At 41.3% G+C, this 24,335-nt stretch overlaps 2 protein-coding genes and 1 long non-coding RNA gene across 7 annotated transcripts in view; 1 reads left to right on the forward strand and 2 right to left on the reverse strand.

The window, feature by feature from the left end:
• The window catches only part of PAWR (pro-apoptotic WT1 regulator), a 60,128-nt gene extending 58,777 nt beyond the window's left edge, over positions 1-1,351 (reverse strand). Inside the window, exon 1 of the mRNA XM_081928749.1 lies at positions 834-1,351. Coding sequence (XP_081784875.1) covers positions 834-1,340 — 507 coding nt within the window. The 5' untranslated portion in view covers positions 1,341-1,351. The remainder of the gene's footprint in view (positions 1-833) is intronic.
• A 653-nt stretch (positions 1,352-2,004) lies between these two features.
• LOC309379524 lies at positions 2,005-24,299 on the forward strand. Its single transcript, XR_014172529.1, has 3 exons — positions 2,005-2,140; positions 22,987-23,254; positions 23,345-24,299. It is a non-coding gene; the product is annotated as an uncharacterized lncRNA (long non-coding RNA).
• Positions 19,499-24,335, reverse strand: part of PPP1R12A (protein phosphatase 1 regulatory subunit 12A) — a 93,594-nt gene continuing 88,757 nt past the window's right edge. For all 5 annotated transcript variants that reach the window (XM_081928744.1, XM_081928745.1, XM_081928740.1 and 2 more), the window contains one exon: positions 19,499-21,643. In XM_081928744.1, coding sequence (XP_081784870.1) covers positions 21,628-21,643 — 16 coding nt within the window. In that variant the 3' untranslated portion in view covers positions 19,499-21,627. The remainder of the gene's footprint in view (positions 21,644-24,335) is intronic.

The following is a 24,335-nucleotide window of genomic DNA, read 5'->3' on the forward strand; positions in this document are numbered from 1 at the left end:
AGGTGTTATAGGCTTTGAAGATACTTGAACGCAGGATGCAAGCGAGAAACATGCTAAGAGGAAGGCACGCTTGGCAAATCCACACCGTGATCAACTCCCGCCCGGAAACCTATGTCCCCACTGTGGAAAGAGGTGTGGATCCAGAATTGGCCTCCACAGTCACTTATGGACTCACTGTTAAAACCATGCTTATGGAAGACAATCTTACTCGGCTATGAGTGATCACCAAAAAAGAATATATGTATACACACACACACACATATACATATGCATATTTTCCCCCTTTTATATATAGACATACACACATACACACAAAATGTCATAAGAACTCTTCCATGGTCATGACCTCCGTTCACATCAAAATGAGGCTTTAGCCATTCTCTCTCTCTCTCTCTCTCTCTCTCCCAAGGGTAAAACCACCCAGAAACCACCTGAAGGGCTTCTGCTGCTCCGACACATTTAAATCCACCCGGATCCAATTTGCATAGCTTAGGCTGCCATCTCTGAAGCAGCACAACAGACCTCTCTTGTCTGACTCTTCCGGAACAGGGCACTTTGCGGGTTTTGCAACCTGAAGTAGTCCCATCCCTTCCCGGGAGCAGCAGCAGCCTGTAGGTAAACAGCCTCCTCCCTTTCAACCCTGGCGAGCTGCTCGGAGGGAGCGGGGAGGAGGAGCCACCGTCGCCCAGGAAGCCGCCCGGCTCTTCATCAGGTGCAGCAACAGCAGCACCGGGAGCCGTTGGGCTGTCCGTTGGGCTGCGTTTCAAAAGAGCCAGTCACGCGCGCGGTCTCCTCGCCCCCCCCCCGCAGTTCGGCGCGCGGCGCCCTCTCACCTCAGCGGTGGGGATGTTCACCACACCTGTCGAGCGCCTCTTCTCCCTCAGCTTCCTCTTCTCGATCTGCCCTTTCCCTTTCCGGGCGCTGGGGCCGGACGAGCCCTTGCCCTTGGCCGCCACTTTCTCCTCCTCAGGGGAGCCCGGCGCCACGACGCCTTTGGGCCCCGGCGGCGGCTCCGCCACTCCTGCTCGGGCTCCGGCCGCCGGGGTGCTCGGCGGGGGCTCCTTGGGCGGTGCGCTCCTGCCCACAGGGACGCCGTTCGTGCCGGCGCCGCTGCCGTTGTTGTTGACCTCGGCGGTGGCGGCATTAGCAGCAGCAGCAGCAGTTGTAGTAGTAGTGTTGGCGGCGGCGGCGGCGGCCCCGGGGGCTTTGCAGTCCCCTGAGGCCGCGGCCGTTGTAGTCGGCGCCTGCTTCGCCCGCATCTTCTCCCGCTTGGCTTTCCACTCCTCCAGGAAGTCTGTGGTGGTGCTGACGCCGCTGGCCCGGTAGCCCCCGGTGGCCATATTCCCGGCGCGGGGGGTGGGGTGGGCGGTGAGAGAAACTTCGCGCCCCCTTTAACTTCGCTCCCGGGCGCGGACAAGCTTCCAGAAGCCGGTGGGCTGACGAGAGGAGGCGCTGGCGGGGGGTGAGCAGGACACACCGCGCGCCCAAACACACACACTCGCAGCCTGCGGGAGACAAAAGCGGGAGCGAGTGAGGCGGCATCCTCGGCTGCACTCTGTAGACCCCCCCCTCCTTTTTAGTGAGTGCCCCTCCCGTCAAACACCCCGCCGCCACCCCCACCCCGCCGGGAGTTTACTTTCTGCTATTCTCTCCCTCCCTCCCCCCCCCACCCCCGTTTATCCGCCACTCGGGAATCTTATCAGCTTCTAACGTTCCATCCAGCTTCCTGGACAGATGCATCCAGGGATTCCTACGGTTAACCCCCCCCCGCCGCCTGCCCCATAAGTTTGCCGATATTTTCAGATATCACTCACTCACACCCTATTTACTGGGTGCAGAGTTGCCGGAGTTAGCAGATCTATTGCTTTCCCATCCCGATTGCAAAAGTACAAAAAAAACACTAGGCAAAATATATAGTTTCCTTCCCCCACCTCCCCGGCGCGCGCAAGTCTCTTGCCTTTTAATGAGCAGCAAGTTCTCCTTATCTCTTTTCTCCCCCGACCCCACCGCTCGTCCGCCTGCTTTGGCTTCAACACCGAGCAGAGTTTCTATACTGACCTGCGAGGAGTTTAGTCAGGTGGTTGATGCTTCTTTCCAGGAAGGAGGCGGCGGCGGAGCCGGAGATCGCCGCTTCTCCCAGGTGAGTGGTGCGGTTGGCGCACTGAACTCTCGAGTGAGTCCCGGAAGGCTCGGCGGCGGCGCTGCCGAAGCTCCCCGACTTTCTCCCACAGGGCGGAGGGTGGCCGGCCGAAAGGAGCCGAAGCGCGAGCGGAAACTGCCGAGGTGGCCCTGACAATGGGTGAAGGGGCGTGGAGGATCCTCCCTCGCCCTTGGTGCCTGTGTGAAGGAGCTCATCCGAGTTCTCCGCTGTAACCTGATCGCGTCACCAGCTCCAGCTCCTGCTCACCGCGCCGGCGTTGCCTCCCTCGCCCAGGTGACAGGAAGCTCGCCAATACCTGATCCCCTGTAGGAGAACCTAATTCCTTTCTCCCGAAGTAAGCACAGACAAAAAGGCCATTCCAGTGGGAATATACATTAGGCTTGCAAAAACATGGCTCTCGCCAGCAGAGCGGTTGATGCACCACTGTGGCTGCTAGGTTGAAATAATAATATGTTATGCAGGTGCACTGTGTCTTCTAAGGAACTGGCAGGGTCTGCCTCATCCTACTGCTCCAATTCTAACTTTTATTAAGCTAATCAGCAGCAATGTGACAGATGACACATTCAAAAAGCCTGGCCTTTTAATACCTATGTAACAAACAATGCATTAAAATTGGCAGAAGTTTGCCGGGACTACGGCTGTATTAAACACACAAATTAAATGCTACCTGACTTACAATCAGTTACAGTTGGGATTGCTCAGTGGAGCATGAGACTCTGAATCTCAGGGTCATTGGTTTGAACCCCACATTGGGCAAAATATTACTGCATTGCAGGGATTTGGACTAGGTAACCCTCACGGTCCCTTCCAACTCTGTGGTACCTGACTCCCAATCAGTATTTGACACAAGTACTTATATTAGGGGTGGGATGTCAGAGTTTTGCATATCCTTTATGTGCACTAATAGCAATGATTTCACTGTGGCGCCTTATGTAGCCAAAATGCTGCCAGCAACGCACAAAAGGGAGGTAACAGCAGGCTTAGGAGAATTTCTGTACTTTTGCAGAAGCACAAAAAAAGTTTCAGGAACAACGACTCTGGGTGTGGCATGGGGAAAGAACCCAGTGAATAATGAACAGCCACAAAACGCTGGCTGACTTTTGGAAGGAAGGGTATATCCTGGATGAGAGCATGACTTAACAGGCAGATTCGACACAGCATGCCCCACTTCTACATCTGAATTGATAATAGAGATAGAGTAGAGCCAGGTGGTAGAATTTTGTGGTGTGGCAATTACTGTTCTAACTAGGACTGGGAAATCCAGGTTTAAATCCTTACTCAGCCACGGAGCTTGTTGGGCGATTTGGGGCCAGTTGCATCTCTCAGCCTAACCTACTGCACAGGGGTTGCAAGAATGAAAGGGGCAAGGAGAACCATGTGCCCCATCTTGAGCTCATTGGAGGAAAGATGGGATCATGGGTGTAACCAGGACTTTGGGGTGGGGCAGAACCAAGGTGATTGGTCAGCTAGTTAAGTATTTCTATTGTTTTACTTGATCTGGGGGGGGGGCAGGTGCCCCCCCTTGGCTATGCCCATGGATGGGATATAAAAGTAATGGACTCTGCAGAATTGACTTCCTTAGCACTGAGAAGCAGCATCTGAATATCAGAAAGTAAAGCTGTAGTAGATTCATCAGTGAGCAAATATTATTTGGTTCGAGCTTGTGAGTTATGAGCATACTTAGTGAACAATAGCTTTTTCTGAATAAGTTGTGTGCTCTCCTACACTTTCTCTACTATTACAAACATGTTTATGTTAAGGAATTGTGTGGAAACTTGAAGAGATTAAAGCAGTTTGTTGGTTAATAGGCAGATGATTAATCAACAATACAAATGTTATTGTAAAATAAGCTGACAGAGCTAAGTGACAATTCTCATTTACGTGAAAGTAACATAATTAGCATGATGCGTTCATTTAAAAATGTAGTCATTGATAGTGGCCTGTTCCAGGTGCAAGAGCTCCGATGCCACAGAGAGATTCAGGTTTCTTATACATTTCAGCTGAAGGAATTTACCTGTGTGCACATTCCTTTGCTTGTGTGTCAGCACTCCCTGTTGAAATTAATTCTAGACAGCTGCCTCATTGTAGCTGCTACATGAAGTAGCAATCCAGGTGATGAAGGAGCCTTGCGTCATTTTAATAGAAGGGACAAATGTACTGTAACATAACCATAGGGTATCATGTTAGGATAATCTAAAGTTATTAATGTGAAAATGTACCATCAGGCTAGCTGAAAAGAAAGAATGTGACTCCCCCTCATGGGGTTTTCTCAGGCTCCCTAGAGCTTTTATTTACATAGGCCCCCTCCATTGGAAATATAAGTAACCATACACTAGTGTCATTATTCAACACAGATTCATGATTAACGGGTTTTCCTGGGTGTAAAGTGAGCATTATTTTTCAGAAGGTTTCTTTTAGTGAGTTGTGTTTAAGATAGTAATAGTATTGGAACAATCATATGTGCTTTCAATGTGACCCTTTAATGTGGCACCACCTGTGCACTAGGACACCCTACCTATTGACACTACAAAGACCCTCACTATACGTTTTAGAAGTTTGCTGAAAGTGTTTTGTTTCAGCAAGCCTATCTAGACATTATGTTAGTTGTATCTGTTTTTAAAGTTTTATTAATTTTGTCTTTGGTTTTTTAATGATGGTTTTATGTATATTTGATTTGAAATGGTTGGTGGGTTTTAGTTATGCTTAATTTGTAATTTTATTTGTACACAACTTGAATAATTTTGTTGTGATCAAGTGGCTGATAAATTTTCTAAATCAATCAATCAATCAATAAAATTATGGACTGGCTAGTTACATAGTTCCACTGCTGAGATTAGGGTGGACTGATTTAAATTAGTAAGGGGGGGAATCTATTGTATAAATCTTACATTTCCTAAGCAAATCATGTATGCTAATTGGTTGCTGTAGCAGGTAATTTGCTTGCCACTGAATAGAGTTTTTATACAACCTAAGTATAATCCAAAAACTTTGGACATATAATCCACATACTTTTTACACTATAGAACTACATGCTTAGAAGCAAGACAAACAGACAATTGTAAAACAGGGCAATTTTTGTTTGGCTCTTTGTAATAATTAAATGTCCATAACTTTCTAAAAATAGACACCGGGACAAAAAATTGTTTGATAACAAGTTGAAAAGTTAGGGCATAACCCAGTCAAAGCGAGTTTAGTAAGACTAAAAGATGTGCTCAAATGACTGGACTGTTTGGCTGATTAGTAATAAATATTCAGAGTTTACTACAATATCACCCATGATATGTCAATGTGTAATTTTAATTGCTTTACACATAAAATAAATCTATGATTTATTTTATCATATGTAGAGCCATGCCAACCTTTAACTCAAGCATTTGAAAGAGGTTCATTTATTCAGTTTTAAGATGGTTAAGTATAGGTTTTTAAATGTAGGTCATATTTCACTTTAACAGTATAATCCTATGCATGTCTACTCAGAAATAAGTCTCATTCTCTTCAGTGGAACTTACTCTGAGGTAACTTGTTATAGGATTGCAGCCTAAAACATTTTTAAGGCTATGTAACTGATTTTTATGACATTTTAAAAATCACATATCTTAATCTAAAATCACATATCTTAATCTAAAATCTAGTTGTTCTTTCCTCTCTCTTGAACTAAAAGAAAGCAATAGTCACAGAAAAATATTTCAAAAAGTAAGATGTGTTTAAGAGAGCAATCCTGTGCACACTCACTTTCTTATCAGTAAACAGGAACAGTGATCTTCTACTGCTTTTGAACTAATAGCTCCATATGTTGTTGTAAGTAGGTATTTCCCAACCCTTGAAAAGTTATTTTTTAAATTCCAAAAATGCTCAGTGACCCCTATAGTCTGTTATTGATTAACTCAAGTTATGCTGTGGTGAGGTTGGTTTAAGTGCCCAGTGCAAAAATGCTGACATGAGATGTTTGCATCTTAATAGCGGTAGCACTTACTGAGAGCTTTCGGGGATAAAGTCCTAAATAAATGTAAGTATCATTTTGCATATTTTCTTCACCCACATGTTGGAACATAATAACACTGGATTTTTTCCTGCCAGCCCTTCTTAGTTATTTTTCTCTCTAAACATTTAAGCAGAAGTAGGTTTTTTTTTGGTTTTGTTTTGTTTTAAAAAATGCTAGGAACACTTGTGTTGCCATTACTTATGGGCACTTCACAGATGACAGCTTAACTATAAAGAGGGATTCTTTGTGCAGGAAAAAGGGAAAAAACCATGTCTTTAATCTGCTTTCATAGTCCCGAAGGAGTATGTTCGGAAGTAATGTTTCATAATATAGTTAGGGCATAATAAATATATATGGAATATGGACAGTGCCTCTTTCCAAGCTTGAAGGGTTGCTGCATCTAAGTTGAGATACACCAATTTATATTATTCAGTACAGCAGACTGTAGGATTTGTAGGATTAGTGCAGGTGGCACTGTTCATACAGGGCACACTGCACAAACTCTGCAATGTTCTACCTCATTAGTTCAGATTCTGCTTCCCATATGTGTGGTTCAGTGCTGACCTAGCAGCATGGAAAGCCCCTAATTTATAACTCCTCTTGGGAAAGTAATTTGTCTTTCTACAGTTTAGAAAGAGACTGTGTCTGCAACTATTTGCATGCTTACCTGCAAGGAAGCCACACTGAACAAAGTGGACTTAGTTCTAAATAAGCAATTGTGGCCAAATAGCTTGAAAGGGTCATGCAATCTTGCTGAAATATCACAAACATAGTGTACGTGCATGTAGCAAAATAGGGTGTAGAGTGATCAGGATATTGCTATTCATAACACTATGTCCCTCCCCTTGCCTGCAGAAACAAATTAAAGTATTCAAAGCAACTGTTGTTGTTGTACCGGTATTTCTTTTTCTTTATATCTCACCTTTTCCCCTGATTGGGACTAAAGACTGCTTACAGATAAAATGGGAACAATTAAAAAAATGGGGGGGGGGGAATGACCCATAATCAAAAGCTAATTGAATGTAAGACAATTAAAACAATGTTTCTCTCTTTGTGTATAAACATGCAGATCATTACAATAAAAACATCACGACACCAGCCCTTTCCTTAGAAACAGACAGTTCCCAAAAGCCTGTTGGAACAGGAAAATCATCACCTGCTGGCAGAAGGACAGTAAAGTTTGCATTGTGCTGCTAAGATTACCATAATCTCAGTTTAGGCCACTTTTGGAAAAGGAAATATAGGATAACTTGCAAATTAGCATACAAAAACCATTACTTGTGAATTTTGCAATGCGGTTCTACAGCCAAATAATGTGCTCAAGAATGCATATATTAGGGTATATGCAAATATATTGGTGAAAATAGCATACAAAATGCATTATTGTTAGGGGGAAATGCTGTGCAAAAATACAAGGAGACATTTGCACTAAAATGCTGAAGATACTTCGTGAAGACATTTTTACATAATTTTGCAAACTGATGTGCAAATGTGGAAAACTGAACTTAAGGGTGGGGAAAATGTCTAAACCAGAGAAACTGAAACTGACATATTCACACATCCCTATGAGAGAGCAAGTGTGCTGATAAGCCCACTGTTTAAAATTGCTCTGTACTATTTAAGCAAGTAAAGATCTTGTTTTGAGACAGAGGTTTGTTGGGACTTGAGTATATACCCTGAGCTGTATGTCTCAACGCCTTGCACATGTGCAGCATCAGGAAGATTGTGGGCAACATATGGCAGGCAGTCTCTCAAAGAAAGATGTGCTCTCACAAGCCCACATTCCCAGCATGTTTGCATTCCTGTCTCAGTGACGTCTACGCTGGCTTGGTCATGTCCACAGAATGGAAGGTGGCAGGAGGACATGCTCTGCTGGGAGCTGGTGTCAGGCACCAGGCCCATTGGCAGACCAACTCTGCATTACAAAGATGTCTGCAAACATGACATGAAGGCTGGCAACATCTCCCCACCATGTGGGGAATCCCTTGTGGACGACTGAAGTGCCTAGAGACAATCATAAAGGCAAAGACCCCCAAAGTGGAGAGCTGCTTATCAAGGTCTGGAAACGTCATGGGGAGGTGCTCCCCTGTGACCCTGGTCAGTGAGGTGGTGCCTTCCTTACAGGCCTCTGGGATGCTTCCAGAGCCCTCTTGCTTACTTCCTAGAGGCTGGTAAGGAAAGTGCCACCATGCTTTGGGAAGGTGGCACAAGGACTGGAGGGTGCTTCCAGAGCCCTTACGTTACCTGCTCAATGCCTGGTAAACGAGGAAAAGCCATTGGGTGGGTTTCTTCCCACTCTTCGTTTATTTATTCATCCCACCCACCCATGCCAAGCTGAAATCATGTAAGTAAAAGCAGCCTAAGTTGCGGGTTTACTGTGTTTCCCTTTCTTTCCTATAGAGTTTATATCCACTGGTCCTCTCCATTCCACTAGATTTCTGTTACGGTCACTATATCAATTCTCTCCTCCAAGACAAAGCACGCCAGTTTCTCCCCCTTGGCTCATAGGCTTCTAACATTAGCATATAGACGTTTATGCACTGTGTCTCTCTTTGGGTGTTTTTAGCCAGCCATGCTTTGATCTCTCGGAGTTGCTATCCTGTGCCTGTGCACTCCCAATGCCTTATTTACCATTAAAAAAAAGATGATGATTCTGGGGGGCTTTCAACATTCTATCTAGCAATCTAAATTTTGCTTCCAGGACCTCTCGACTACATTTTTGCTTGTCATTGGTGCTAACATTCACTTCTGACCCCTCCCCAGCATTATCTACCAGACGATCTAGATCAGGGGTTGTCAACCTGGTCCCTACATCCCACTAGTGGGCGTTTCAGGATTTTAGGTGGGCGGTAGGGGGTTCTACATCACAAGCTGAATCCTCCTTCTATTGAGCACTGGTGGGCGTTAAGGAAATTTTACCATCAAGAAAGAGGCATTAGTGGGCAGTAGGTATAAAAAGGTTGACTACTCCTGATGTAGATACTTGCACATACTTCTTTAGGGGGGCTATCCTTGGAATGAGGGAATTGCTACTTATCCATGGGTCCCTTATATAAGGGATCATTTCTCTCTTCCTCAGAGATACATATTTCTAATCTGGCACAAATAATAATTTTGTTTTGAGTTATGGAAGACAAGCACTTTAATTTCCTTTTATCAGGCTGCTTGTCCGTATTGCTGAATGCCCAATTCTATTCCAACAATTCCATCGGAATTGAACAGCTGTATAATTTAATGTTCTTGTTAAGAGACAGTGCCTTGAAGAGGAATTCATTTTCATCTCTACCAGGCATGCGAGACATTATTTATCTGTGTTCTAACTTGTTTAATTGGCTCAATCTTAAACACAGCATTCCAGCTGTTGCCACCTTACAGCTTCAAAGGGGAACATACCCAAGATATTAATATCCAATCTAGCAGTTACTGTCTTATTGTCTGTTTCAATCTGAATCATGTTTTTACTAGTTACTAGAAACCCAGCCTTCCTTCTCTTCCCACCCCCATCCCTCCCAATTAACTGCTCTGAATGTTTTCATACTTCACTGTTCTGTATTCATCTTGATCTTGGAAGAAGATTGCTGAGACCCTGTTTTGTATTATGCTCCTAACAGTTCATTTGATCTTGGCTATCAGTTAAAGCTTAATCAACTATCATTCAGACATTGTAATGCTCATTAGAATACCACCTAGCACCCCTAAGCAAGAACTGGCTAAAAAATGAAACCAGTTTTGGTTAAACTTCTAAAAACATAATTTTAGAAACTTGATGGTCTGTGCAAAAAGCTTCAGAAATACCCTATTATATTCCATGCATCAGTCTCATAGAAAGATTCTCCAGCTTGGAAGGTGATTACTTGCTGCATAGTCTTTTCTTTCAGCCTTTTTATTTTTGAAAAGGCCCTCATAGCAATTCTAATCAGACAGGGAACTAGGTTTTGTTGACTCTAGCCCACACAATGAACTAATCATTTGTAGCAAAGTGGGAAGTGCAATACTTGTGTAGCTGGAGCTTATAGATTAAAAATACTGCATGGGAAACATTAAAGTGATTGCATGGCTGCAGTCCCACCTAGTACACTTCTACCTATGTTTCCCCTCCTGAAAACTGTGCCTTGGTGTGGCCAGGTAATTCCATTACAGAAGCACACTATACTGCAGAACACGCACACTTCTTTTAGAGTTGAATAGACACTCCAAAATTAGAGTGCCATTCTTTAATACAGTCTTGGATTCTGCTTTATGACTTGGCTAATTATTGCTTTGCCAAGGATTTTTTTCCAATTAAGTTTGGGAATGTTTCTTCAAAGGATGCATCTGACCTCTGCTTTGCATGCAAAAGTCCCAGGTTCAATTCCTGGCATCTTCAGGGTTGGGAAAGACCCAGCTGAAGACTTGGAGAGTCATTATTACTTGGTGAAAACAATACTGACCTCGATGGACCAACTTTGTAGGCAACTTCCTCTTTTCCCACTTTGGCAGAAGCATCTACATCTTTTAAGCAGTGGCAAAGTCTTCTTCGCTCCTACAAATGCCTTTGGATGAAATCGGTGCTTTTTTTCTGGGGGGATGCAGGGTTACGCATACCCCTAAACATTTTGTGAATCTAAGCTTTGCCTCATTGAGGGGCAGTCTTCCATTATGAGTAGGAAAATGAGAGTACCGTACCCTTAAACATTTTTTTAAAGAAAAAAAGCACTGGATGAAATAAAACTAAAGACAGCCCCTTCATTTTTATATAGTTTGGAGCCTTTGAAATTAAAAGGACATTGGTTTTAGTAATGGAGCGTACAATGAAGTAGTGGCTCCATTAGGGGACCCGGAACGTGAGCAATGTTGTCAAAAGAAAGAAGGAAAGAGAAAGGATAGTAAGTGAAGATACTCAGTTACAGTGACTGGTGTACTACTTATTTACATTAAAGCAATGGAAGCAATATGATCACCACTCTGATAGAAGGGAAGTATCCTGGTTACACCCAATGGCTGGCACAAGCACTCACAATTCTTTCAATGACTTGGCATGGAAGTGAAACCACAACACTGCCGTTGTAACCAGAACTCTTCCATTATAACCATATCCTCTAGAAAGCTGGATCGTACCAGCTGCATTGCATAGGGGTAAGTAGGTACATTTCTTTTCCTTCAGGGGCTCCTCTGAGGTGGCTAGCTTTATCAGATGGAGAAAATAACACAACACATGAAGAGCTCAGTCAGCAGGCAACCTGTTTCAAACACCAGTAAAAAGCATAAAAATCAATACGCTGCACAACAACCTGACAACAATTTAGAGCTTGAGAAAAGTTTAATATGTAGGTCAGGTTACCCAAGGTAGACTGAACTGCTACAAAGTTTATTCCTTTTTTTTTTTTACTATTTGCATTTATAGACTGCTTACTGTCCAAATATCTCAAGGCGCTACTATTTTTCTCCTACCTTTGTGCACCTGTCCCTGCTTGCTTTTCTCATCAGCTAGCCCAACCCATACACTCAATATGCCAGCAAGTTTGGAAAACTCAACAGTGGCCAGAGGATTGGAGAAGATCAGTCTACATCCCAATCCCAAAGAAGGCCAGTGCCAAAGAATGCTCCAACTACTGCACAATTGCACTCATTTCACACGCTAGCAAGGTTATGCTTAAAATTCTACAAGGCAGACTTAAGCAGTATGTGGACCGAGAACTCCCAGAAGTGCAAGCTGGATTTCGAAGGGGCAGAGGAACCAGAGGCCAAATTGCAAACGTGCGCTGGATTATGGAGAAAGCTAGAGAGTTCCAGAAAGACATCTACTTCTGCTTCATTGACTATGCAAAAGCCTTTGACTGTGTCGACCACAGCAAACTATGGCAAGTTCTTAAAGAAATGGGAGTGCCTGATCACCTCATCTGTCTCCTGAGAAATCTCTATGTGGGACAAGAAGCTACAGTTAGAACTGGATATGGAACAAATGATTGGTTCAAAATTGGGAAAGGAGTACGGCAAGGCTGTATATTGTCTCCCTGCTTATTTAACTTATATGCAGAATTCATCATGCGAAAGGCTGGGCTGGATGAATCCCAAACTGGAATTAAAATTGCCGGAAGAAATATCAACAACCTCAGATATGCAGATGGCACAACCTTGATGGCAGAAAGCGAGGAGGAATTAAAGAACCTTTTAATGAGGGTGAAAGAGGAGAGCGCAAAATATGGTCTGAAGCTCAACATCAAAAAAACGAAGATCATGGCCACTGGGCCGATCACCTCCTGGCAAATAGAAGAGAAGAAATGGAGGCAGTGAGAGATTTTACTTTCTTGGGCTCCATGATCACCGCAGATGGTGACAGCAGTCACAAAATTAGAAGACACCTGCTCCTTGGGAGAAAGGCGATGGCAAACCTAGACAGTATCTTAAAAAGCAGAGACATCACCTTGCCAACAAAGGTCCGTATAGTTAAAACCATGGTTTTCCCAGTTGTGATGTATGGAAGTGAGAGCTGGACCATAAAGAAAGCTGATCGCCAAAGAATTGATGCTTTTGAATTATGGTGCTGGAGGAGACTCTTGAGAGTCCCACAAACTGCGAGAAGATCAAACGTATCCATTCTTCAGGAAATCAGCCCTGAGTGCTCACTGGAAGGACAGATCCTGAAGCTGAGACTCCAGTACTTTGGCCACCTCATGAGAAGAAAAGACTCCCTGGAAAAGACCTGATGTTGGGAAAGATGGAGGGCACAAGGAGAAGGGGATGACGGAGGATGAGATGGTTGGACGGTGTCCTTGAAGCTACAAACATGAGTCTGTGGAAGACAGCAGTGCCTGGCGTGCTCTGGTCCATGGGGTCACGAAGAGTCGGACACGACTAAACAACAAGCCCAACCCATGGTCCATTATGGGAAATCTCAAAAGCAACATGGCACATTAAAAAACAACCAGCTGTCTTTTTGGTAAAGGAATGGCTTGAGAGACCAATATTTTGATATTACAGGTCTCTGCAATGATGAAGAGAGTAACTGCTGCTAATGTATCTATCGTTTATGAAGCAAGTCCATGCCTCTGTACTCCCTGTGTAGTGCAGTCTCCAAAACAGCTTAGTGTTGATGCAGGATTGTGCTGAAATAAACCCTGGTAGTTGAAATGGGGCTCAGAGATATGTGAACATAAGGATATGAAACAACAGTATTATTCTTTTAACAGCAAAAAATGTTGTGACATTTCTAAGCCTGCTTCATCATATGTATGACAGCAAGCATATAAACTTAGGCTGAAATATCGCAGCATATATCAAGTAACTTTCCAGTGAGACTTTATAAAAATATTTTCAGAAGAGGATCATCAAGGAGTGGGATAGTGGCACTGTATTGATTCTGCATCTTATGTTTGCTAGAGGGTATATTATATTTCATTGCAACTACTTTGAAAGCTCAGTAACCTGTTAATGATCCATTAATTTCAATACATTCAACCTGGAGAGCTATATTAATTAAAAGCTGTTATTGAGATAAACTATTTTGTTATTAGATATGCAAATACAGTGTAAGGTTTTGCTTAGAAAAGGCCCTTGCTGTGAAACTATGACTTGGAAAGGCTCATGGGTTCCACCTGCTGTCTGAATTTAAAATTACTTCCCAAATCTTACAGGAATTAATACGTGTCCTAGCGAGAATGCCTTGCTGTAACATGACTATTTCAGCCCTGCTACAATTTGAAGCCAAATAAGCACTTTCACTTAAAAACAAACAAACCAAACCCTACCAGCAGCAGTTAAGATTTCATCCACTGTTAAAAACAGACAGGAGCAGGATGTATACCAGGAGACAAACATAATGTCAGGTTTCTCAGACTCCTTCACAGCATACATAACATATTAATCCAGAGAGATTTAATAGGAAACAGCTCGTTTTCAAAACCACACAACATTCCTGCAGTGACCACAGCAGTGCTGACTTAGAAAAGTATTGGTTTTTTTTTATAAAAAAAATGTAACTGGCAAGCTGGACAGAAAAGGTACTCCATACCATGTGACTAGGCAGGACATCACATCTACAATATATTTTAGAAAGTTGTGTGTTCTCTGTAGCTCAGTTGGTTAGTGCATAGTGCTGATAATGTCAAGGTTGCAAGTTTGATTGCTGTATGGGAAAACTGCATATTCCTACATTGCAGGGGCTGGATCATTTGGTCTACGATTCTACACATTTTTAAGTCAGGTATGCAAAACTACAAGCTCCTGCTCCAGTTTAAGCCTAAAACAAAGACTAATCCAATAAAACATTAATCACATACTGTACTGGTTTTGCCCAACTAGGACCATTTATTAAAATTCATTTTCCCTGTAAGTTTCACATTTTTTGGAAGAAGATGGAATTAAAATTCTATGCCATGTGGCTACTCAGTCCATAGTGGCTGTAGTCCAATAGAAAGACCCATCATTTGTCATCACCATCAGACTATGGCATAAGTGAGAAGTATTTCTTCACCACTCACTTCCCAGAGTGTCACCAGTTGTAGTGCCGGGGGAGTTTAAATGGCCTCTTGGTTAATGGTTTGGAGATTCCTTGTGCTCTTAACTGGTCCCTCTTCACTATTAATATACTAAGAATACAACTGAAGATTTAAAAGAAGTGGGACAGTTTGCTGCAGCATCCGGGTTACTAAATGCAACATATCTGATTTCAAGACACCACATTTGATTGGATATATACTATTTATATAAGATTGTCTTAACACCAAAATGGACTGTTGAATTCCCTCCTGCTTATGGACCAGCATAGCTGCCTTTGAAAACCATAAAAAACAAAGGCACTGTGGATTAAAAATAAATAAATCATGCAATAAAATTTGTGTTCTGGTTTCAACGTATTTCCATGCATCACATTTTAAGTACAAATGAGCTTGTCCTCCCAAGGCAAAATGAACTTCACATTAGCCTTGTTGATGAGCATTTTATGCAGCAATATAATATACAATGGATAGTAGTTCTTAAGTTAACTATTATAACCCCCAAGTCTTTTTGGGAGATAAGCACCAATTTATGAAGGCTGCAAAGCCAAACTGTTCTCCCTTTCAACCCATCCAACAGGTGACCACACAAAGGTATTAAGAGTAATATACATTTTTTTATATCTAATCAGCACTAGCTTAAAATGCAGGGATGTCATAATTGGGATCAGCTGGTTCAATGATTGTAGCAGCAGCCCCCCCCTTCATTCATCGACAAAACTTGGATTCCTTTAAAATTGTGTGCCTGACACTATACATTCATAAATGTTGCTTATGGTATTATCCTTATGTTCTATTTTCCCCCCAGCTTCTCAAGACTGATAATCTACACATATGCACCCTTCACAGAAAAGGTTAAAGGAAAAAAGTCACAAAATGACTTGCTCACTACTGTACAATAAGCAATGCTATTTAAGAGAAAAGTTAGTTATTTAAAGACCAAGTTTTTCTTACAGTTAATAATTTTAAAAACGGCAAAATGTAAAGTTTCACTTAAGAGTGATAAGAAGAACGGTCTTTCCTTCTTTCTGGAGCTCTAGTGTGGTGCTTTTAGAAGCACTATTTGTTTATTTGATATCACTCAAGGGTTGCTAGACTGGTTTTAAATCATGGAACATTCATGCCTATTAACTGTTTTTCTCTACATAAGGCAAGAGCTTCCCTCCACAGAAAAGTTTATGACCTTATGTTCTGAGCATCTCATTTATCAGCAGGCATACTGCCCAGCATAATATTCCCACATCACACAGCAGTGTGTGTGAGACTTCTTGTCCACTTCCGTTCCACTGGAATACTGCAATCCCTTTAGTTGGTATAATAATAATAATAATAATAATAATAATAATAATAATAATAACCTAACATCTCTTCCCTGTGTGAGGAATTATGGTTCAATTTGCTTAGGAAATGAACAGTTATTCTGCTCTGAAATGCATTGCTGTGCATAATGCACAGGTGCAATCCAGCTGGTTTAATTTCTTTGGAAAATGCAGGTAAGATTCCCCACGATGAGATTTTCAGTCTTCTTAATGTATACAGTGAAACTAGATTATGTGCTCTGTTTTATTCTGAAAATGTCAGTTTTTGCTCCATCACCCACGTTCTGCAACTGGAATAAATTGTGGAAATTTGTGTGATTGGGGAAAGTCAACGAATGGGTCCCTTCCAACTCTATAATTCTACAATTCTTTGAAGTCGGTGACACAAGGGTGAAGCAGCAGCAGGATATGGACAATGGGACCACAGACAAGAGCAAACTGAATGCAATTCACTCCAAAGTAAATCCGCATAGGAATTGATTACTGGGCTGGTCACTTGTTATCTCCCATTCCCACAGAAGCATGTTCTACAAGAGGTGTATCAAACACTTTTTCAGTCTAAGAGATTAGAATGTTACTTCCTTTTTAAATGTGAAAGGGCAAATAAACATTCAGATGTAGTTTAAAATATGCTCCAGGAGAGTAGACACTTTTATGCCCAAATTCCAAACCTAGAAGTTATCAAAACAAGACAAGGACACTTTATTCATTCTGATAAGATCCCCTCAGTACAGCCAACATAACTATAAGCAGTTCTGTGGCTATCAAGCTGAGTTGCCATATTTTGAAAACAAAAAAGAGGACACATTTGCCGATTTCTACTTTTAACTATGGATCACTCTGATGACTCTAATTTTAAAGGTAAAGGTACCCCTGCCCGTACGGGCCAGTCTTGACAGACTCTGGGGTTGTGCGCCCATCTCACTTAAGAGGCCAGGGGCCAGCGCTGTCCGGAGACACTTCCGGGTCACATGGCCAGTGTGACATCGCTGCTCTGGCGAGCCAGAGCTGCACACGGAAACGCCGTTTACCTTCCCGCTGGTAAGCGGTCCCTATTTATCTACTTGCACCCGGAGGTGCTTTCGAACTGCTAGGTTGGCAGGCGCTGGGACCGAGCAGCGGGAGCGCACCCCGCAGCAGGGATTCGAACCGCCGACCTTTCGATCAGCAAGTCCTAGGGGCTGAGGCTTTAACCCACAGCGCCACCTGTGTCCCGCTCTAATTTTACATACCTATAAAAAAAGAGGATGTGTCCTGGGAAAAAGAGAGGACATATGGCAACCCTAAAAAGGTACCATCCCCCCAAAAAATGGTTTTCTTTGAGAATATCAGATACGTATTACACATGGGAGCACACAGTACTTATGTAAGGAGAAGTTTACAACTCTTTACACTGCTTCCAGAGTTGGTGGGTGGGTGTTGCATGTTAATGATGGGTATAAGTACAGTGGTGCCCCGCAAGACGAAATTAATTCGTTCCGCAATTTTTGTCGTCTAGCGAATTTTTCGTCTTGCGAAGCACGAAATCCCATAGGAATGCATTGAAAATCAATTAATGCGTTCCTATGGTCAAAAAAGGTCTAAACAAAGCCAAATTTGGTACAACAACAGTTTATTAACTGCTCTTTAAAGTCACACATACTGTAAAGAGCAGTTCAAAAACTGAAGGGAAAATAAATTAACTTTATAAACAAAACATGTCTTTGTTTTTAGACGTCGCGAGACGTTTTCGTCTTGCGAAGCAAGCCCATAGGGGAAATTCGTCTTGCGAGGCAAATCGAAAACGGAAAAACCTTTCGTCTAGCGAGTTTTTTGTCTTGCGAGGCATTCGTCTTGTGAGGTACCACTGTATAAATAAAAGCATACTGGATTAACTAATCCAGAATCAAGACTGCGCTGTTTCAATATTCACCATAGCTGTCTCAGATTAAAACTCCCAATAGTGGGAAGTCTACTCAGAAGTAACCCCTACTGCATTTGGTGTACACCAAGGGTTGTACCCTGCAAGGCCCACTTGAGAGGGCTGAAAACTAGAGGCACAGCGGTCACAAAATGGTGGTGCAGGGGCACAGCCAGTCACAAACCAGCATCAGCTGGATGACATTGCTTACTACTGATAAATCCATTTTTCGAAATTGCTGACTTGTCATAGCCTTTTTCCTGCAGCAAGGAGTTCCACACCTTAACTTTCAAGTGAAGTACAGGCAGAATTTGCTTAAAGGGGTTTTCCATTCCAAACTCTAAATGCCCCTCAAAGTATCTCCTGAAATTTCACATTCAACTTGTACCTTACTTCCCCACACTGACCCCCAGCAAAAAAACCTTACCAGTTTTATCCATCCCTCCTTCCTCATCCTTTTACATTCACTTATTCCGATAACTGCTTTCCTCGCTTACCTTTCTCTTTTTCTCTGTTTATTGATAACAACAAATAATATTAGCCTTTTATCTTATTTCTTTCAACTCCTCCTGGTCCTTTCCCCTCAGAGAAAGGAGACCTACCTACCTATCTTCTGTCCTTCTTGCTTTTCCATGTCCTTTGTGACTTGAGCACATGTGCGTGCGCGCATGCACCCACCCACCCACCCACACACCAGAAACCCACAAAGGGGGCTGTGAAGGAGGGCTTCTTTTCCCCAGGTTGTACAAGCAGGAAAAATAAAATATTCAGTTATTCTAAAATTATATAAGAAAATAGGAAAACTAACATTTAAAAGCTAAGAAAAATAAGGAGGAAACAAACAGGAAGAAAGGAATCTTATATGGTATTGAAGAGTGACGTTAACTCAGGAAGTGTTGCAGGTGCATAAAACAAGGACAGGGGTAACATTCAATTACTAGGCTTCCCATAGGTTAAGACAGATTATGAAACACAATGCTTCCTTCAACCCATTTTGCCTCAAGTCCTGTTTAGATCTTTCCATTATTTTAATGTGCAGCCAAATCCATGTAGTTAACATCTCAGCTATGTTCATTACTGCTTGAACTCCAGAACAGTAAATGCCCTCCATCATGGGATAAACCAACTGCATGTTCCACAATTAGCGTCCTCAAACAAACAAGTGACAGTTCTCTGATGATTCAACACTTCTTTCATAGTCCAGTATCCAAACACCACAAGCTTATTTCCAGCAGGGATCTAAATGAAAATCTGAACTTAACATTAAAACATGTGCTGGGATGGAGGAGCAGTTGCTAGTGTAGCTAAAGGAATTTATATCAAGCCTCTGGTATGTTCAGCTACAAAATATTCTAGTGAGTTAAGCAACATTCTGAGATCATGCATTCTTACCATGGCACAACACATAAAAAAACTGGTTTCCATGTAGTTTCTCCATGCAGACAGGTTTATGTAAAATATATAAACATTTTTCAATTTTGTTACAGATTGCATAAATATGGCATTTTTACTGTTGCATTTACAGCTGTGCAAACACAATTTGATTACAATCTCTGAAAAGTACTTTGCATCCCAGTGAAGCAATTAAAAAATGCCCACAAAGAATTTAAATACCAAATTCACGTTTAAAATGTCTTCTCAGTAAAATCCACACATTTAAAATAGTTTTATTCATTTTATTTGTATATGTCAAAATACATTTTTTTTTTGCAAAATAGTGGGTTTTGCAAGTAGTTTCATGCAGATGCAAGGTCTGCTCAATACTACCAATAAAATCAACGTAACACAGTAGCCATTCAGTTTTTAAAGAATAAATAACCTATATATAAAACACTAAAATATTAGATACACATTTAATCATTCACAGGCATCCAAAACTTGACCAAATATAATCCACAGTATGCCTAACAATTCAACAACACTATGCAGCGTGTTGCAGCCATTCAGATGGATATTTTCTCTGCTTGGTTTGTATTAGCTTAAGACCATGAAATATGTCCACCTTCAAACTTATGACTCATACAGACCTACTGTAACAAGATATCCCAGAACTATCCTTGTACCTTTAAAATCAAGAATCCTGAGCTTGGTAGTAAGAGCAAAACCTTACATCTTCAAAAAACCTCCCTCCCCCCTCCCCAAATCACCCAACCCTATGAAGGGGACTCACGTCCTCCTTGCCCCAACAGTTGTTCTCTTTTGCCCACCCCAAAATGAAGTGAGTCCCATCCCCAAGAAGTAGGAAGTAGAACACAATGACCTTTTAAAATGAAGGGGTACAAATTCACATTTAATATAGTATACAATATAATCAATAATACAATAGCTACTACAAGCTTTACAATATACAATTTATTTTAATGGCTGAGCTGTTCAGTGGTTTTTAGGCAATAGTCTGTAGGCCAGAAGATGGTTATATTTAGTAGGTTTTAGTGAAAATATAAAAGCTGTTTGTTTTCTAACAAAAGCTATCTTCACTGGAGTACTTTTTAAAAGGCCACTGAAATGTATAAAATGGTCTGAACGTGGTGGTATCAACTTAGATGCCTCTTCACATGGCATTAGCAGTGCACGTAAGTGAATAGGTTAGGGCTTTCAAATGACTTAAAGATTACTTTGGCTAGCACAACAGTTTCAGACAGCACTCAAACACAGATATGTGAAATGTAGTGAAGAAGTTATACTTAAGTTTTATTATGGGTGATCACTCAAATAAAAAATGGAAGGGGATAAAATATTGTTTTTAGTTTCAATTTTTTTTGTAAAGACTGACTCCATACAAAGTAGAATTTCTAAATTTAAACCAAATGGACTTTGTTAAACACTACTGTGGAGCAGCCTATTTTGTTTTAACACACAATTGCAATAGGGAAATATATTCAAGCATGTCAAGTGGTGGTCTGAAAACTCCAAACAATATACATTAATATATACAGCATCACTTAGTACCTGCTAAAATGAATGTGATGGTTACAGGATCTAACAACTTGCACTACAAACCTTTTTCTTTTCTTTTAAAAAGTGACCAATAAAGGCAGAAGACAGGAGTTTTAAAATAACCAATCTACTTGCAACTGACTTTTAAAGCATCTTTTATAGGAAATAATGCATATTGCACAACAGTGAAAGCAAAGGTTCCACAAAACCTCTCTGTTTTGGGGTGGCTGGCTGGACAATACAGGCTTAGTTAGCTACATGTTGCATTTTTAAAGGGGTGTGTAAATGTAAAGCTGTGAAAATACTGTACAACAAAAAAAATCTGGTATATGAATAATTAGAAGGAAACACACACAAATCCAAACTTAAGATGTAAGAGAGAAAAACTGCAGGATAGAAAAAAAAACCAGGAACCGTGACACAACAAAATAAAAGTAACTGTCTGTGGTAGCAGAAAGCTTTTTTTGATGCATGTGTTTATGTACAACTAAGGCTTACTGGTTAAATATCTGAGGCTTATCTGGCCTTGAACACTTTCCTTATATGCAGTAGCTGTAAACAAGATTTCTCAGTCATTATGTCTTCTCAGCAGCTGCTTTAACACATGAAACAATGATCTTGGTTAAAAAAACACACACACCCAGGTAAGAGGGCATTTGGCAGAATATCTGAAAATGACAGTCTCCAAGAAATCTTCCCAGACTTCCAGTGACTTCCATGCTATGGTCCACTGGAGGTACTAATTATGTGCAATCCCATGATTTGCAGCTGGAGTAAACAATTTTATTTGGAAAGCTTGCTGATAACTCTGATCAAGGCCCCATTTTCATCTTTTAGCCTCTGGTTATCGGCCTTCAGGTCTGGTAGCATCTATCAGAGAAAAACAGAGAGTAAAGTGTGCAACGCTTGACAAATAACAATATACTAAATACAAAGTCTCTTCAAAGACAAATAGTCCTCCTTTCCTGCAAACGCCAAATGGTTTGTTTATTTAATACCATTTATAAACCAATTGATATTAAAATATTGCTAAGCAGGCTGGTGAATTGAATATGTGGCTATCTGTTTAGAACTCAAGGTCCATCCGCAGCAGCAACTTACTATTTTATAATCACTGAGAAGTGAAATATAAACCAAACCAAACCATATTTAGTCAAGTCACTCACATGGGGTAATGGAAGAAAAGGGTTTTTCTTAGGTGCTCCTCTAGGTAAAATAAGCATGCATATATTTACTTAATTTGTAATTAGCTTTTTGTGGGGTACAGTTCACACAGCCCTGGGTATACATTAACTGAAGCAAGATTCACCAGACCTGGGCACTGGAACCCATTTTGGATGTCCTGCCTCAGGTTTCAGAGTTGTAACAAAGAAGAGTGATTCAGAGAATGCATAGAGAGCATTCTTCACAACTACACCCTTGTCTCCAAACATTTGGGAGTAAAGGTGAGAGGGTGTCGAGAGAAGTGACAGTTATAACACAGGACTTCACTTCCAGACAGGTTTGAGTTCTGAGCATATCTTAGAAACTGATATGTTCAGTATTGCAAAATCCAGCATAGACACAAAACTGTGTTTTGTTTTTGTTTTTTTAAAGAAAGTAAGACAAGTAAGTTATAAGATATGCCTATATGTGGCATTTGTGCAAACCTGGCAATGTTACTGAAATAAATAGGTATTAAATGCTCACTTAACTGACAATCTGCTAAACCTCATCATGCCTTTTATTTCCAATCCCATTATATAGTCACTGCTTTGTTCCAAGTGGTATGATAATGCTCTTACCACACCTGCTATAAGTTTATGAAGTTTCAATATGCATCTAGTCAGCAGATAAATTATCATCTAAGTTTTAAAAAAGTCATCCTTATAGAACATTTTACTGCCACTCCACTCGGGAGCTGAAAAACGTGTCTTTTAAATTTCCCCTTAGAAACCAGAAAAAATAGGCTCAACATCTTCCTGTGGAACCCATTTACTTTGACAAATACTGGTATGTTGGATTTAAAATGGGACAAGAAGCACTTGGAATGGCACAATACTATTTCTGCTCTTACTAAACTCTTGAAGGTAAGGGAAAGCTTCAATATCAACTCCCAATTCCTAATGAGGTAGTTACAATTGTAAGAGTGAAGAACAAAGAGAGCCAGGGTTTTGAGTATGGAGAAAGAATACAAGAGTTTAAATACTGTTTTCTTCTTTTTTGCACTATAGTTCCCCCAATATTTTTTACAGAACTAGAAAGGGCACAATGTGGGGAGCGGATGGATGAGAATGACTAGCACTGATGTGATGCCACAAGATCAACTGTTAAGTCCAGGGCACAAACAAGCATCTGGCCAGAAAAACACAGATACCCAAAGATGGAAAATTGCCTTTGCTTAACCAAGCACTTTTGACATGTGACCTCAGAAATTAGAAGCCTGACAATCAGACCCACCATCTTGAACAAAAGAGATGTTGTTAAACTACAAGACACTGTGTGGCTAATGGTCAGGGACGATGAGTGGCTGTAGCCCAACAACACCTGAGAAAAGTTGGCTTAGAGGCTTCTTCCTTTTGCCTATAACAGTTAGGAAGTAGAAGAGGATGAATGTAAACCCAGACAAGATGGAGGTACTATAGGCAGGCAATACTGGTACTCAGGTTCACCAGCAGCATTGTTTTCCTGAAGAAATCAAACATGGTCCAAGACATTGATGCCAGAGGCTGCAATCCTAACCCTCACTTATCCGGGAGCAAATCCCACTGACTTAAATAGGACTTACATCCAGGTTGGTTTACTGTAATGTACTTTATGTGAGGCTACCATTAGAAGCTTCAACTGGCTCAGGATGCTGAGGGCAGAGATTTGTTTGGGCCTCGCAGGACAGACCACATCAGGTTATTGGCTTCCAGGCAAAATTGACAGTGATCACTGTGACATCTAAAACCTGAATAGCCAAGCCTGGGCAAAGCCAGCTCAGGAATTGTCGCCTCACATGAATTCTGCACTCCCTTTCTGAGTCCTTATTGCATTTCTATTGGAAAATAAACAAGAAAGGGGATGTTTTCAGCTGTGGTACCCTGACTATGTAACAATTTCCCCAAATAAATTGAACTGGCTCCACCTTAATCTGCTTTTAAATGGGTTCTTGTTTACACTTAATAATACATTTTCAATTTGGCTGTTGAATGATTTTCAGGATGCTTTTTAAAGCCCTTTGTTATTCTTAGGGTGGTTCTGGATTTTGTGCTTCATTTCTTATTTGTAAATACTGTAAGTTTGAGATTTTTTTGTATTGAAAGGAGGATATAAATGGCAAAATAAACAAAGGAAAAAGAGTTCTTGCAAGTCGCTCAAATAAGCAAGGTTACACCATGCATAATATCAAAATACTTTGTATTAAAATGCTTTGTATTAATTTTTTTGCAAAGCATCAAATGCCAAGAGTTAATAAACATATTCTTTGAAAAATCAAAACTGCATTTAAAATAAATTATTATACACGTGTGATCTATTTGGATTGGGTCTTGATATGTATATGATCATAAGGTACATTCACAATAGTCATTTTGATACC

The sequence above is a fragment of the Podarcis melisellensis genome (assembly GCF_964234715.1).
Source record: "Podarcis melisellensis genome assembly, chromosome: 10".
Lineage (NCBI taxonomy): Eukaryota > Metazoa > Chordata > Lepidosauria > Squamata > Lacertidae > Podarcis > Podarcis melisellensis.